This window comes from Saccostrea cucullata, unplaced genomic scaffold (assembly GCF_032062105.1).
Source record: "Saccostrea cucullata isolate Sc308-1 unplaced genomic scaffold, CSIRO_AGI_Scuc_v1 ctg349, whole genome shotgun sequence".
Taxonomy (NCBI): Eukaryota; Metazoa; Mollusca; class Bivalvia; order Ostreida; family Ostreidae; genus Saccostrea; species Saccostrea cuccullata.
In genome coordinates this window covers 256,579-274,665 of record NW_026928102.1, presented here as the reverse complement: position 1 = coordinate 274,665, position 18,087 = coordinate 256,579, and the positions used below count along the sequence as shown (strand labels likewise).

At 31.8% G+C, this 18,087-nt stretch overlaps 1 protein-coding gene across 1 annotated transcript in view; it reads right to left on the bottom strand.

Annotated features, from left to right (window-relative positions):
* The window catches only part of LOC134276434 (DNA-binding protein RFX2-like), a 29,512-nt gene extending 11,425 nt beyond the window's left edge, over positions 1-18,087 (bottom strand). The window contains exons 1-9 of the mRNA XM_062758693.1: positions 18,028-18,087; positions 15,734-15,781; positions 15,308-15,347; positions 15,116-15,167; positions 11,066-11,141; positions 10,703-10,806; positions 10,110-10,312; positions 9,167-9,212; positions 8,563-8,591 (exon numbers count right to left, since the gene is read on the bottom strand). Coding sequence (XP_062614677.1) covers positions 8,563-8,591; positions 9,167-9,212; positions 10,110-10,312; positions 10,703-10,806; positions 11,066-11,141; positions 15,116-15,167; positions 15,308-15,347; positions 15,734-15,781; positions 18,028-18,052 — 623 coding nt within the window. The 5' untranslated portion in view covers positions 18,053-18,087. The remainder of the gene's footprint in view (positions 1-8,562; positions 8,592-9,166; positions 9,213-10,109; positions 10,313-10,702; positions 10,807-11,065; positions 11,142-15,115; positions 15,168-15,307; positions 15,348-15,733; positions 15,782-18,027) is intronic.

The window sequence follows — 18,087 nt, the reverse complement described above, 5'->3', positions numbered from 1 at the left end:
CCAAAAACCACATACATTGTCAATCAGAAACTCAAACATCTTTTTTATGTCAAATTCAGAGTACTTGTGAGTACAATGAGAATGTTTTTAAAACAAAATAATTTTTCAAATGATCAATGACAATGTAAGTTTTACAAGCTCCATTTTTATTGATAAAAAAGCAGCTGAAAGTGATATCAAAAAGCCTGGACTTTATCGATTGTGGAATCTGGTAAAGAACAAAATTACTCAGGTGAGGAATGTGGCCCATGGGTCTCTTGTTATTCCCCAATTCTGCCTATGGATACATGTATTAAGTAATTAAACTAAGCATGCTAAGTGTATAGTTATGATGAACAGTGGTGCCTCTTTTCAGAATTATGAATTTCATGGCCTCAGCCAAATTCAATTGTTGGAAAGTTTGACATTTTACTCATGTGACCTATAAGGCCCACAGGCCTCTTGTTTTAAATCATGACCTTCTGGGGTAAGGTTGGGTACATAGGAATATATAGGAATAATCTTGAAAGTTGTTAATGAAAGAAATCTTTATTTTGCAGGATCTGACAAACATTGAACTCTTTCTGACATCAAGAGAAGTGGAGGAATCATTAGTAAGGAAAGAAATTTCTAAAAGAGGCATGGTGTTAAAACAAATCCAAATTTTCGTAAAAACAAGGTTTGTTTAGGAATTTGATAATTTTGAACAAGGCTTTTCTTTTTTATCATTGCATGCAAAGTTTAATAATTATTGGTAAGGGAAATTTATTTCTTTGAGAGATATACCAGGTTAAAAAAAATGGATTTGATCCTGCAAGACTTATTAACAAACTATGCATTTTAAAAATATTCATTTAGTTAAGAACACCTTGCAACCCAAGTGCCATGCAAAGTTATATTCCAAAATTTGCCCTCTGGTAGTCTGTACCCATTCCTACTGGTCAGGAGCAGAAAAGCTTATGCCATAGTAATGTGTCCGCATTTTCCCTATATTTATCTGTCTGAAAACAATTTTTAAAAGACCTCTTACAGTTTTGGTTGATTTCAATATAACTTGGCCCATAAAACTAAAAAGATAATGGTTCTGTGTTTTGGTTTTTGATTTCTGAACGGTGTTGCTGTGGTTACTAAAAATAGAAATTTCTGTGAAATTCTTTCAAAATGCTATTCCTCCTACAGTTTTGGTCTGATTTCAATATAACTTGGCACACAAGTAGACTACACTAAGATACATGATTCTTTAAAACGGTTTATGATTTCGATGAACGGTGTTGCCATGGTTACTAAAAATAGAAATTTCTGTGAAATTCTTTCAAAATGCTACTCCTCGTACAGTTTTGGTCTGATTTCAATATAACTTGGCACACAAGTAGACTACACTAAGATACATGACTCTTTTAAACGGTTTTTGATTTTGATGAATGGTGTTGCCATGGTTACTAAAAAAAGAAATTTCTGTGAAATTCTTTCAAAATGCTACTCCTCATACAGTTTTGGTGTGATTTCAATATTACTTGGCACACAAGTAGTCTACACTAAGATACATAATTCTGTTTATCGGTTTTTTGATTTTGATGAACGGTGTTGCTGTGGTGACTAAAAATAGAAATTTCTTTGAAATATATTCAAAATGCTACTCCTCCTACAGTTTTTGTCTGATTTCAGTATAACTTGGCACACAAGTAGACTACACTAAGATACATAATTCTGTTTATTGGTTTTTGATTTTGATGAATGGTGTTGCGGTGGAGACTAAAACAGAAATTTCTTTGAAATACATTTTAATGCTTCTCCTCCTACAGTTTTCTTCCAATTTCAATATAATTTGGCACACAAGTAGACTACACTTAGATACACAATTCTGTTTATCAGTTTTTGATTTCGATGAACGGTGTTGCTGTGGTTACTAAAAATAGAAATTTCTGTGAAAAACATTCAAACTGCTGCTCACACACCAATACAGTGGATCCTGGTTAAAAATAAGTTTGAAACCTTCTGGTATCAAATAGCTGAAATTAATAGCCGGTTGCTCCATAAGAGCCCAAACAAAGATTTATAGAGCTACATGTATTGACAATACATCGTAGCCAATTTTAACTTGCACTTTCGTTTGATTACTTTACCTGGTGATTCTCCTAAAATAAGATGTTAAACTTACTTATAAATTAATGTGATAACATTTTTCAAATAAAGAGATCATTATAATTTTCAAACCTTTCAAGAAATACGTAGTTTATAGCTTGAATTTCATGTAATGCTTTACTGAATGAGAAAATATTGCGTAATTACTGAGTTATATGCTCAAAGAACATCGTATGTAACAGTCCGCCATTTTTGAATGATTCTAAGCCATTGTTTGTTTACACAGGTAAATCACATGATTTCTAACTGTAGTATGATGCAATCATCTATTGTTAACCTGCAGGTGGCCACCTGTGCTCTGATAATTTGTAAACAAGCGGTAATTTCAAGTTAAATCAACAATGAAATACACATGCGTCAAAAGTTCATTAAGGGTTGGGGGCTAAGCCAATAAGTCATTAAGGGGTACAAAATCTGGGGAAAAGAGTTAATATGGTTATGTATTTCATACTGCTTGTGACAAATCTCTAGTCAATAGTCCTGTAACTATGATGCATTTCAATGTCCCAGCAAATTGTCATACACAAGCTAATACGTTCAATTATTTTCTCCCTCGTTTCACTCCTCCGCAAATAAATATTTTCTTGACTAATTTATTGAAAAACAAAGAAAAAGAATATACTGTAGGATTGTTGCATTCGTCACAAATCGCATTTTTATTCAAAACATACAAATCGAACTCATAAATTTTACAAGATAAACAATGCAAGGGCTGGGAGGGCAGGGAAAGCCAAAGACAAAAGGTAAAAGTATTTATAGCGAGCGCTAAATCGCTCGTGCATGAAAAAACCAGTTTCTTAGATACGAAGTTTCACAGAGAATGCCGAAGTAAAAACGTAAAGAAATAAATTAATTAATTAAGAGACTCAATATCCATCAATGATAACTAAACCTACAATATTTAAATATACCTATGACATTCCAGAATTCACCGTGTACGAGGGTTGTCCCATAAAATCGTGGACAAAGCGTTTTTCTCGAAAAGTAATGGGCGCACTAAGCTGAAAATTTCAGTAAATGTATATTTATCATATTTAATTAAGTGCATGATAATTTTTTTGATAAAATATAGGCAAAAATAAAGATTTTATTATGCTTGAATGTGCACGGGGTATTGTCCTACGGCGCACGGACAAAAAACCAAGGTTTTATTAAAGAATACACAAGTTTGAATTCAAAATAAAAGTTTTAAATACATAAGATTTGGATTAAAATTATTCTAATTCAATTCCACAATCAATTTTGTAGTCTTTGTAAAAATTTTAATGCATTTGCTTCATTTTTGGCAGTTTCTCGAGCATTCGAAATGGGAAAGTAGTAAACACAACACACGAAAAATGGCGACGTTTTATGACGTTACGGCGCACCGGAGAGCAGTTCCGTTTTAATTCGATGTTGTAATGACACCTTAGGAGACTTGAAATATCCATAGAAGAAAAAAGATTTTTAAAATATCACCATATCTTAAGTATACAAATGAAATAGGAGTTTTCTTAGCGAATTCTTTTTTGATCGAGTCCCTTGGGAGCATAAAACATACGGACAAACTCCTTATGTAATAGCAAAAGACGCTGTCACAGTAGACCGCCGATGAGATTTTTTATTAGTTGAATGATGGTGAGAATATTGTCCGTAACTTACTGATAGATCTTCAGAAGATCGCATGAGGGTGTCAGTTGGTTCTTCGGCTATTTATGGAGACTAAAGAATCTGTATCAATGAAATTCCTAAATTTATGTCGGACTCATCCAACTTCATTTTCAGCAAAGATAAAACGTGACGCTGTTTTAGACACTTTGACGTTATAATCCATGCGCCGTAAGGTGATACAATACATGGCATAAAATCACATAATTTGTTTATTTATGCATATATTTATCCGAAATTTGCTGTGTATATTACTAAAATATGTACTAAATAATAGTGAAAATTTCAGAACGCAGTGATGTTTATTTTTTACACTAGACAACTTGTCCACGTTTTGACGGGACAACCCTCGTATATCCCAACATGCGGGGTGTATACTATGTTGTGCGCGGGGTGTATACTTCCGAAGCGAGAGAAAGGGGGTCGAGGTACGTTCTTTGTCCGTTCTCTCAACTTACGGATATTTTTCGCCAGAAAGCATGTGCCTACGGAAGAAAGCATTAACTAAGGAGTATATGGATACCTATGAATCCACTGGACACCTTCTAGTTTTATCAAACACCTCAACACAATTCCGAGGATCGGAGCAAGATTGACGCTACACTGTGTTTATGATCAAATATCAGAACAAACCTTTGCTTTATCATCACTTTTATATTATCATTAAATAAATGTTTACAATATAAACGATTGTACAAATTGTCTGTAAATAAAACAGTTCGTATATAAAGATATTGACGAAAAATCAATGTTGTGTCCGGGGTGTATGCAACATGTTGTACGCGGGGTGTATACCCCATATTTTTTTTAGGATTGTTAGTGCGAAATATCAATGGAAACATTATTCACACAGGGTTATAAGCAACAGATAGTGTTGATAAAAGACCTTAATACTAATGCCGAACCAAAAACTTATTTCCATAAACTTACTAAAGTATTAAACAAACTAAATTTTAAAAAATCAAAATAGAAAAATTAAAAAGAAACGATCATATTAAAACAAAATAGGCACTAGGTGTGCAAGGAGCGATTGTTATCTGAATTAATGCTACATTGTAGGATGGCGCAATGGTCTAAATCTACGTAATCATGAAATCCCCCCCCCCCCCTACATTGAGGAAACTTTGACCTTTCTTTAGCTCGTTGTAATCTAAATATTTCGCCTGTTAAAAACAATAGAAACAGTACATGAATGAATAAATCATTTTTTTCTGCAACATTTATGTTATTAATACATGTATTCTTAAGCATTTATGGCAGTGAAGTAGAATTTTTTTTTTAAAGGGGGGGGGGGGGTACCTGAAAAATTTTTTACATAAGTTGACTAGCTATTTAAAAAAAGAAAGGGGGAGGGGGCTTATCGAAACTCAAAACTCCTATTTCAGATGGGATTGTAGGTCGCATCTTTTTTCAGTACCAATTCTCCCTTTTTTTTTACTAAAACATATAACCATTATTTGACTATCGTGCAACATAAGAGGGGGGGGGGGGGGGCAAGCTGTCTTTCGATGAACATATTCTGTAGTGAAAAGTTGTATCTGGAACAAAAAGGAGGTAATACTATGTGTCTGTATGATATATTAATTTTTCTTTCAATTTTCGCAATATGTGGACTCATTTTTCCTTATCTGAAATGATTTCATATTTTACGAATTACAATAAACATATAAAGCCGGCTATAAAAGTGCACATTTGTAAAAAGGGGCGACAATTTTCTAAGAGCATGCACAATTGAAAAAAAATCTGTTTTGGGTACAATTACAATTTTACGATGACGGGTAATTAATATCAATGAATGCCTGTTCACCCCTACTCTAATTTATTATCGTATATATATACACGTAGTACAAGAACACCCCCCCCCCTAAAAAATGACCTAAGACACAAACACACCCTCCCCGGGCCCATTTCTAGAAAATATGTACTCAATACAATACAATGCCTCAATATAAAACAGTTTACTGCCAAATATGGGCTCCTGGGGGCAAAGTACACAGCATATAAATACTACATGAAGGAGAACTTTTTTGCTGTGTTTATGACATTACAAAAAGCCATTTTTCAATGTCATTTAACAAATATTTTTAAAAAATACAGATTATGAGAAAATGTTAATGTTCAAAATGATGCATGTGTGAAGCATTTATTAAGGAAGGATCTGAATAAGGTGCCTTTAAATTGAAGGGATGGGTTGTTGGTCATCACATTATACAGTTAAACAAAGTACCTTGTACATTTACTTTCTTGTGCATGCAAAGCCAAAAATGCGATAAACGTATATCAATTTTTTTTCTCCAGCAAATCGTGAAATTACAAAACTGGTGAATAATTTTGAGAATTAATACAACTTTCATAAAAGTAAGTTTAATGACATTACTAAGTAAGTACTTAAGTAAAATTTTCAATGACATTTCAGACAATGATACTACAGAGTGAAAAGAAAGGGGTATACACCCCGCGTACAACATGTTGCATACACCCCGGACACAACATTGATTTTTCGTCAATATCTTTATATACGAACTGTTTTATTTACAGACAATTTGTACAATCGTTTATATTGTAAACATTTATTTAATGATAATATAAAAGTGATGATAAGGCAAAGGTTTGTTCTGATATTTGATCATAAACACAGTGTAGCGTCAATCTTGCTCCGATCCTCGGAATTGTGTTGAGGTGTTTGATAAAACTAGAAGGTGTCCAGTGGATTCATAGGTATCCATATACTCCTTAGTTAATGCTTTCTTCCGTAGGCACATGCTTTCTGGCGAAAAATATCCGTAAGTTGAGAGAACGGACAAAGAACGTACCTCAACCGCCTTTCTCTCGCTTCGGAAGTATACACCCCGCGCACAACATAGTATACACCCCGCATGTTGGGATATACACAGTGGAATTAGGTTACAGAGTCCTATGTTTTGGTTGACACCTCCCTTAAACTCAAGTTGCATCAACTAACAAAATTTGATGATTCTAATCCAATTAGAATTGGGAAAAATTATTTATATAAGTGTACCCATGAAATCCCAAAAGTAGGCCATAGAGACCTATGTTTTGGCTGAAACATTCCTTAAACTTAAGATGCATCACCTGTCATAATTTGATATTTCTAAGCCAATTAAAATCCGAAATATTTAAATATGCCCATGCAATTCCAAAAGTAAGTCATGGTAACCTACCCTTAGTTGACATACTCAAAGCAACAAAGAAGCATCAAATAACAAATCTTTCTCATTTTTAGCCATTTTTGTATCTGAAATGAATTCCAAATGTAGGTCATAGTGACCTTTTCAATTTGAAATACTCTGGGGACTCAAGATCTATCATATAATAAAATTAACGATTCTAAGCCAGTTGGTATGTGAATAAAAAAAAATATGGCCATGATACATATATTTCAAAAATGGGTCACTGTGACCTACATAAAGTTTTAATACCTTGATGCCTTAGGATGCAACAACTGACAAGGTATGATGATCTCATGCTGCACAATATGTCAAAAATATGTATCTGAAACAAATTTAAAACGAATATATGCCGATTTCAAAAAGTAGGTCACTGTCCCACCTTTTTATAAGTATACTCCAAAGTCAAAGATTCAAGATTACAAGTTTGATGATTCCATATCTCTCAGTATCCAAAATACTCATTACTGACCTTTTTAAATGCTTTGAAAAGGATGATTTTGAAAGTATAGGTCACAGTGACCTACTTTAGGGTTGACATACTTTAAGATCCAGAGACATCTCTCGGCCTTTATTTTTATTGAAATAAAATTTAACCCATGGTGCTTTAAAATGTCTCTGTTCTTTTGACAAGCAAGCCAAAAATACTATACAATTGAATGCCAAGGATGAAAATGGATGTGACTTTTTAAATTATAGAATGAATAATTGAATAACATTTTTTTTAAATTCGTTTATTGAACAAAGCAATAAAATGTTACTTTCTGTAGTACATTCTCACTTTGTCATAATCTGAGAACATAATTTAATTATCAACGCATGTGTTTTGAAGTACAAACACATAAAATATCACATATATCTCCAGTGTAGTTTATACTCATTGTACTTATAGATCTGATAATTTACTAGTACATTTTATATAAATAGTTATTATGCAATAACTTTCATGTTTAACAATTCAAAACATTGATATAGAAATTTGGAGAATCGTATCGCATCTATATAAAAATGTACACATAGGACAGAAAAACAGTTGATTTTTTGATACTCTCCAACCTACCCCTATATGATCTTTTTTTTTTATTTTGATCATTTAATTTATTTAATTTCATAGTAAAATACAAACATGTACCATCTTTATTGTTTTTTTTTTTAAGTTAAGAAAATATATCATTCATTTGTCAGACTAATTTTTAGGTTGAAAATTTTTATAGCAATAAATCAAATTTTCCTACAGATACCAGTCTGGTGTGTAATTAAAACATCAATAAGTTTTCAAAGTTTGTGATTTTTATGATATTTTATCAGTGATAATTTAAAAAATAACAACCTGCCTTCCCACCTAGAAAAATGTGGGTCAATGTACAAAAAAAAATTATTTTCTATGATGGCACAAAGTATTTACTGGTTCATATATAAATATATAGTTGAAATGGTTTTTAAAACATTGCAAATTGAGCTTCAAAAAGTGAAAAACTAGACAATTTCCATTAATTCCTTGTAATGAGGTTGGGTCTTCTTTCTTTCTGATAGAGGAATCATTGTTGGATGTTGTTTGTCTGTAGCTGATGCTGAAAGACATTTGGTGTGTCAACTCTCAGTTCACATGAAATCATCGGAGTCATTGCCATTGTCCTAAAATAAAAGAATTGTGAACATTAATGCTGATTTCATAACAAAATGAAAAGTATGGTAATACTTGGTAAAACTTGATATGATTTTTTATTCATTTGTTAATCAGATACAAAATCAAATTAATCTACTTAGTAACCCCAGTATGATACTTCAATACTTGACCAATAATCAATACAAATATTTTTCAAATTTAAATACAAATATGACAAGTGCCCTTTAGCAATAGAAATGGATTTTTTTTTAGAGCCATTTATTCTGGAAATATCACCAACCTTTTTTCTGTTTATTTGTTTTTCAAAATAATTTTAAAACTCTTTTGGATACTTTTGATTTAAAATCATATGAAACTTTACCAAAATGATTTTAAACGCTTTTTGGTTTTTTGCCTGTACATGTTTATACCCCAAATCCTGAAAAACTGTATCAAACCTATTTGAGTTGTCTATTTTTAATCTTTATTGAATCTTTATTGAATAACATGTATTTCAAATGCAAGCACAAAGATTGAATTTCTGAGTATATAAAAGTGCACTTGTCCTTTAAAACTTATGTTTGATTTCTTTCACTTCACTTACTTGATTTGATGTCATATTTTCTGGTCGCATTAAATTGGCATATGATCTGAAATGAAGAAAATAATAATCATACTGAATGTGATGCTATCATTAAATAACAATTTAGAAACCTTAAACCTCTGATGGTTTGATAAAACAAATATCATCTGAAATGGATTTGTTTATAGATTTTTACAATTATACAGATAACAAAATATTGACCGCAAGTTGGATGAATCAAGCATTAACAGGAGAATGTATCATCTCAGCAATGAGCCTGACCAGGAACTTTTTAAAAGAATTTTATAGAGCAGGGTCACTTTAAATTGAGATTGTTTAGGAAGAATTGTCCCAAGTGAAAATATCACTTGTGATTATTACACACGTCTAGTGGTCTATTGCAGGAATCCACTGTAAAAAAAAACATTCATTGAGGGAAAAAGAGAAAAGGAGTATTGTTCATTAAAAGTAACAGTTGTTCATAATAATAAGCCTATCAATCTAGGTTCTCTCTCAGCCCCACTATCCTGATCTAGCTCAGAGTGATTTTTTCTTCACATCAATATAAAAATTTCGCTCCATGCATGGCATTTTCAGACCAATGAAAAGGGTTCAAGGAACTGTTAATAAGGATAACCAAAATGAAATAGTGCATTAAATTTTAAGAAAAATAATGAAGAAGTTAAAAGTATTCAAGACCCTTTTTCGCTAATGCATCATTCTAGTGTTAAATACAGTTAAACTTTGGTATCTTAAAAGCCAATATCTTGAATACCATGGATATATCTAAGTAAAGTGGAAGTCCCAACCACATATTCTTTAAGTATTTAACCCTCGATATCTTGAATCCTCAGATATCTCTCAGTTTTCTCTGAGCCCCATCAGGTTCGAGATAACATAGTTTGACTGTATGTTTAATCTAATTCCACCCTCCAACCTCAAAATTTTTTTTAGATTAATCAACCTTGTTTCAGCATCTTTTCTTTTCTGTTCCTCTGCCTCTTTTTCCCTCTTCCTCTGATCTGCCATCTTCTTTTTCTGATCTTCCCTCTCTTCTCGATCTCTGTCTTCCCTCAGCTTACGGAAGTCTGGATGATCTTCTGTTTTTGTCTTGTTTAACCTGTTCACAATCTCGTTTATTCTTTTTTCTACTTTAACTTTTCTAACCTGTGAAAAAAAAATGTTTCATTAAATGAATATTCTATGAAAAAAATATTTCATTGGTGATGTTATAACAAAATTTATCAGCATTTTAAAACTAGACACCTGAATTTCTATTATAGAAGAATGCACAGAGTTCTTGAAATTTTTTTTTTTCCGATGTCAGTCATTCTGACTGACTGCCATGTGAAGTATGTAAGTCCAAACAGATTTTTATCAGTCCAAAAGATATAATTATGACAACTCTTAGCTGTGACATTCTTGAGAAGATTTTTCAAGTTTTTTCCTGTATATTCCTAGTATGTAAAACTTTGATCACATATTCATGATATTGTAGCCTCACCCTTCCCCCAAGGGAAGTATTAAGTATTAAATGTTAAGTTTACTTGACTTTACCTCCTTATCCTTGAAGAATCCCACCTGTCCAACATCCATACCATTAGTTTTCTTGAGATTTGCCCACATCGTATATACAACATCTATGTTATTCATTTTGTTACCTGTATAATACAAAAAAGTCTGATTTCTGACAACATCGTGTTGTGTCTAAACATAACAATTACAACTGTAAAGGAAATTGCAACAATATAATATTTAATTAAATTCATAGTTAATTAGAATTGAAACATCATTGCATAGTAAAATGAACATAAATTTATTAAATACGATGTAACTTCAATTTGAAATATAGTAAATTTTAGACCAGTTGTATTAAATGTATTAAAGATTTTCTCACAGAATTGAAATCAAAATATTCACCTGAGATACTGTTTGCCTTTACAAGTTGTGCGCAGTCATCTACCACAGACTGTGGAACATCATCTAATGTTTCATTCTGAAATACAGAAAGAATTGTAGCCAGTCCACGAGAAAACCATGCAGAACTGTCCAAATCGAAGGTTGTCATATCTTAATGAAATTTGGTGGGCAGTTAGACTTTATAATATGTTATTAAAAAATGACCAAAAAAATTCCCATCATACAACATGGCAGCCGTAGGCAGCGCCACCTCCTTTTTGTACATTTAAGTGCAAGTGCACTTAAAAAGTTCAAGAAAAATGGTAAAATTCACATTTGATTTATTTTACTCAAAATTAAACTTGCATTTCCATTAAGGTATTTTTAAGTAACATAAGACTAAGTTCTTTCAGAATTCCATTTATCATAATCAAATATGCAATATATCAAAGGGCAGACAACTCTTGAAAATTGGCATGATGCCAATTTTCAAAAATTTCCAAAAGTATTACAAATTTAATGCCCAAAATCTTCCAAGACCAATCTTTGAAATTAATTTTTTTGATTTTATTGTACAAATATAACTCTAAATATTATCTTTGCAAAACATTGAGCTTGGGAAATAATAAATCATTGAGATATGGGGATTTACAAATTGCCAATTTTCGAAAAAAATTGCTCAAACTCAAATGGGTTACAAAGTCAAATATAGTACTTTAAATTAAAAAAAAAGTGTTGTTAGATATTGAAACATGTAACAATTTTCTTTGAAATAATAATTAAGATTGAAAACTATTAAAATCAAAAATTAATTGAAACTAAATTGTCAGAAATTACCCCTAATATGAGGATTAGCATTTTGCAAATTGTTTATAAATGCAAAAAAAGCATATAATAAATTGTATTGGCTTACTTGTACTATTTTTCAACAATCATATGAATGTATATGTTTTTTTTTTCATTTTGTAAGTTAGTTTCTTTTAAATTAATGAAAGGGAAATTACAAGTATTCAAATTAAAACGGACTCTATTTCAGTATCATTCATTAAATTTTGAGACTTGAACATATAAAATTTGAGCCTTCGGTAAGTTGTTTGCTTTCTGGCAATTTAAAATTGGTACAATCTTATAAAAATACTGACAGGAGATGTTATACAAAAAACTCTGTAAAGGAGTTAAAGAAAATGAAAGATTCTGGAGTTTACTCTTATCCCACCTCCCGAATCAAACAATTGTCTTCTTTTTTCGTTTGGCAAATTCTTTTCAGGTAAGTTTAATTTTACCCCCCTCTCTCCCTGACCCTTTCGAAATCGTTTCTACGACACTGCTATGACTGCGATTTTCATGAATAAGAGATTTTATTATGAACATGAATAAATCAACTTGAATTAATTAATGGGGGATTGAATGTATAAAATATATACTTTTATAAATTTGTGTATTTAAGGTGATTTAATCTAAAATAAAAAATATAATACGTTTTCCGTTCCTCGTTTTAGCAACACCCCCCCCCCCTTTCCCGAACCATAATCATTTTTCATTATTCTGTCCATTTCAATATTAGTATGTATATTGTTGGGAGGTGGATGGGGTAAACGATTGATTACTAGATTTACTCGTATATTTAATATCCTGACCTTGATCGACTGACACGCCCCCTCCCCCAACTGTTTTCAGTGGATACATATAACAATTATAAAAAACAATTTATCTCTGTCTGCAATGTTACATGTATTAATAATACCATTATGGTTATTCAGAAAAAGTATCAAATATTAAATTAATTTACAAAGCCTTATACAATTTTATTAATAATGTTTTGAAAATAATTTTGACAAAATTTGATAGCCCCCCCCCCCCCCCCTCAGTTTGAATCAATGAATATGAATCCAGTCTTTTATCATGTTTATAGCCGGTTTTAAATTTTCACCACTTTGTACTGCAAACTAGCAAAGTTTTGGCTGCAGTAACGACTCATGTTTTCTTTGGGGGGGGGGGGGGGGGGGGGGAATTATGCTCTTCCCCGAATGATTTTGCCAATATTTATCGTGGAGGGTCCTATATCGGTGGCATCTCCTTTTGAGCTGATGTTTAATGGAAGATCTGACTTTATCAATATATGACTGTTGCGTAACACAGTAGTTTAAAGTATGTAATGTAAAATTCAAAATATGCCTTGGAATGACGGTGTTTGGTTAACTCAAAAACACACTAAATTTATGAAACGTAAACAATTTACATGTAGATTGAAATTACCAATCATTTTTGAATTTGTTGAGAGTATGCAATCAAATACCTGTTTGTATTCTTATATTTTCTCAACTGATGACAAAACAAGTTGCTATGACACTAAGAAAACTACGTACGTTTATATTGAAAATATATGATTTTAGTTAGTCAGTCCTCCTCAAAAACTCAACTCAAAAACACACTAAATTTATGAAACGTAAACAATTTACATGTAGATTGAAATTACCAATCATTTTTGAATTTGTTGAGAGTATGCAATCAAATACCTGTTTGTATTCTTATATTTTCTCAACTGATGACAAAACAAGTTGCTATGACACTAAGAAAACTACGTACGTTTATATTGAAAATATATGATTTTAGTTAGTCAGTCCTCCATGATTTGTCCCCTCGCTTATTTCATTATTACATGTTTCATATCATGATATGTGTTTTTCTTTTCCTTTTCATATTCTGATTATTTCTGAATTTACATGTTGTAAATATTCTTCATTGTCCTCATGTACCTGAAATGGTTTGAATGAATAAAATGATCTTGAACTTGAACGGGACCAGGTGCTTTAAACAAAATATCAAATGTATATTTTGATTAAAAATGTGTTATTATTTGATTTAATTTCCTATTCAATTGTACGTGTTAGGAAAAAATTTGTAACTGTTAATTACCATGAAATACATGTAGATTCCCCGTGGACAGAACCCTATAGAAAACATAGCTACTAAATGTATATGCCCCAAATGAAAAAAAAAACAACATATGATGAACTTTTTTATTTTTTTTATTTTCTATGGAATTCTCGGTAGTTGATTATGTAGGTTGTCCCCCCTCCCCCACACTGAAATTGATTCCAATGGGCCTGTTATTTGTTTATTCAAGCTAAGTTGTTTTTTCTTTCTTACATTCAAATATCTTAAAATATGTTTTTCCTCTTTCATAGTGCAATAATGCTCCACAACAACTCCCTAGGTGAAGAAAAAATGACTTTCTTCTTTCCATATTGACATACCTGTCACTTTTTACCCAATAATACAAAAGAGTTCCAACAAGGGGAGATAACAATTTAACTCCAGCAAAATGGTAACAAGGGGCTAAAATAAGCAAAAGAAAGTTATATGAAGTATCCAAATCAGTTATTCCTCTTCTAAAAAATATATTAGATAAGAATCTTCTCTTTTTCATTTAAATATCATAAAAATAATCCAAAATTATGGTAAAAGACCGTTATTTAAAATATGTGAAATTGTAGCAACATATGGTATTTCAAATTTAATTTACAACATGTAGATATTATTTCCCAAGCTCAATATCTTAATACAGAGTAAACCTTATATCATTCTTCAAGTAACAATTAATTTAATTTAATTTCAACCTTGGTCTTGAGAGAAACAAGCATCTAAAAATGGCTAAAAAATCATACTCATTTATTTAGAATCTATAAATAGATGTGTAAAAAACAAAATATTCATTTGAATTAAGTTTTTCCTCATTAATTGTGTAAATTGGACCATGACTTTGAAAATAAAACAAAATTTGAAAATAAACTGATGACAAAAGGTAAGTTTTTGACTTGATTAATTTGTATAGATTTTCCATTAAACTTTGCCTTATTTTCGACAAATATGCAAATGAGCTGTTACTAAAAATAGATGCTGGGTTCGACATTTTTGTGTAGATATTCTTACTTCTACCTTTATGTAGAAAATTTTAAGCCACTAAAAATTCCTAAGTTGCAACCTTCCATTTGGACGATTTTTTGAATTTTGCATGGTTTTCTCGTGGACTGGCTCTTAAGAATCTTTTGTTATTTCAGGTTGACTTACTGGGTGTAACCTTAGATACACATGAGCTGAGGAAACCTTATCAACATGGAACCTGCAATGGTCAAACAAATTTTAAGTTAAAACATACACTAAAGCTGGATTTTAAAGAACTGAAAAACAGAGGTAGTAAAATAAAGGACTAAAATTTAGAAAATTAGATAATAAAAATAAGTTAAATCTGTGGAAAATTACCATACGTCTTCAGGAAAACCCCATCGTATGAGTTCTTCATCTAGAAAGAAAAACTCTATAAATTCTACAACTTGAATTATTTTGCCTAGTGTATGCTTTTAATATTCATGCACAACAAAGCATAAGTTGCATACAAAAGGAATACTGTAGAATCATTTTAAATGATGTGGGTAATGTTCATGGGCAAGCAAAATTTTACAGATTTGTGATTACATGTACATAATTACCTAGCTAACTCAATTATATGGTAAATTCAATGAATCACTACACCAACAAAATAATATTGTTTGTGGGGATATAAATTCATGAGTTCAGTTGTAGAATCTACAAACACAGGACCCCACAAATGATGATAAAATGTCTCCATATTATAAACCTGTACAATCAATACAGCTAAATATTCTTAATTTGACTTAATCAACTTACTCTCATGCTTATCTTCCCCCATATAAATGGTGTATGCTGGGGACACAACTGTAATGAAAAAATGATAAAATGTATAACTTTAAAATAAATGACCAGAGTGTAAAAAGTATAATTATCTCAGCATTGGGAGTTTAAAAGGATATTTCAGTCAATACAATGCTATGCAAACACTCAACATAACTTGATTTTGGTTGGATTTGAACCTTTTAAAGACATATTTAAGAAATGAAAGCTTTATAGTGATAGCGAGCGCAGTGAGCATCGCGAACACTCGTGAAGCGAGCTCAATAGACTAACGTGTAAGAACAGAGGAAATTCGAAATGAAATCTGTACATCTGTCAGACAAATTTTTGTGTGAAACCTTCCCAAAATTCCTTTGCTACAAGGATTCCATGCAATAATGGCAAATAAATAGTAAAAAAAAATAAAAGGCTTTCGGTTTGTAGAAATTTTAAAAGCAACAAGAAAATTCTCATAAAAATGTCTTTCGTCAAAAATTGCACTAAGTCTTTAGTTTCAACCAAGTGCTCAGCTGTCTCCGTAAGCTCCAACAAGCTACGTTATGCCATGTGACGTCACAGTTAGTCGAGATATCTTGTGCGACTTGATGTTTAAAGAACTGATCAATGTTTCAATTGTGTTTTTGACTATATAACTGCACTCGCCCCAACAGTCACACCGCAAAACATACTAAAAATTCAAAGGATACTGTAAACCAACTTTTATTCGCGACGACTTTATTTCGAGATTTACTGGGTGTAAAGTAGTTCGCGACGATTAATTTTCGCGATCAAACCTTTTTTGGAATTGTTTTCAATAGAAGAAGAGACTTTAAGGAACCGTTCGCAACGAGAAAAATTTGCGATGACCAGGATCTCGCGAACCTCGCGAAAATTTCTCGCACATGAATAAAAGTTGGTTTACATATGCAAAGCGATTAGTTGAAGCGGGCAGGAAATTCATTTCAGACAATATTGATCAAAACAAGTGGTCCAACTAAGGCCAGGTAAAATTAATCTTTAGATTCTCATCCTAATTTGCTAAAAAATTGGGGCGGGTGGGCGGATTTTATTTTTTATTTTTTACAATTGTTAATTTATATATAGGCCTAAGTATCAACAAAACAATGGATGCCCCGTACACATTTTTTTTCATTACCTTAATGCAAATATGAATAGATTTAATTCTTTTCATATTCTTTTAAATATTTAAAGAAAATTTTTGCTTTAAAAATTAAATATTTATTGTTAATTAACAAATTATCAAGTACACATTATACGGCACACCCTGAACAAAATGAGGTAGGGATACCAATAAATTGTGTATGCGTGACTTCTTATTTTGCAAAATCTATATAAATGTTCTAATAATTATTCTACTGAAAAATCTAGGCCTTCTCTTAAGTCTGTCTACGATGTTGTAGATTTTTTTTTATTTCAAAGCAAAGTCACACAGCTGGAGATCGTTATATGTAACTAGACCAGGTGTCATTTTCCTCGTCTATTTTTACTTAGTTACAATCTCTCTACATACTTGCTCCTGCCAGTGATGGTATCTATATGTGTTTATGCTATTTTTTCTTCTCTGCCTTCTCTATACTGACAAATTATCTTTTCCTTACACATTTAAACTGCTTTTATTGCCGATTTTTCTCCATTCTTCACATGGCGTTTTTGCTATAAATAGCGACACGCGACTTTTAATACAGACGGGAGATAACTCTTAAACTTTGAACCAAATTCTTACTGAATAATACATGAAAATACCCCAAAATCAAAATAAAAAACATCGGGGCGGGACATTTTGAGAGGGGCGGGCGGGGATGAGAATCTAAAGATTAATTTTATATGGCCTAAAGGCAAGATTTCCATAATCACTTTGTGTGACACTACCCTGAGATTAAGAAGAGACCTCGATATGTCTTAAATATTTAGTCTCCAGTCTCGACTAAACTCGCTGAGATTTGGGACCAACCATCATCTAAAGGAAGGTTTAGTGGTTTACTATAGCAAAATAGGCCTACAATACTCAGAAAAAGAGGGAAAGCCCTGTCCCCAACCCCAACCTCGTGTTTTACGGGCCCGGATAACGAAAACTATGCTTGATCTTACAGTTTCACCGTCTGACATCTAGCATCTTGTGATTTAGTCTCTGCGTAACCATGTGTTTAATTTCAACATCTGGGATACAGTTTACTAGGGTATGTAAGAGCGTAGATACTAATCGTCTTATCCCCAATTTTTCGAGGCTTGCCAACTACAAATTTTGATATATTTTCAAATATCAGACTTACCTGTACTTGTAAAATAAAACACCATGGTTTTATTCGCGTCGAAGATCGTTGCTTTTTCCC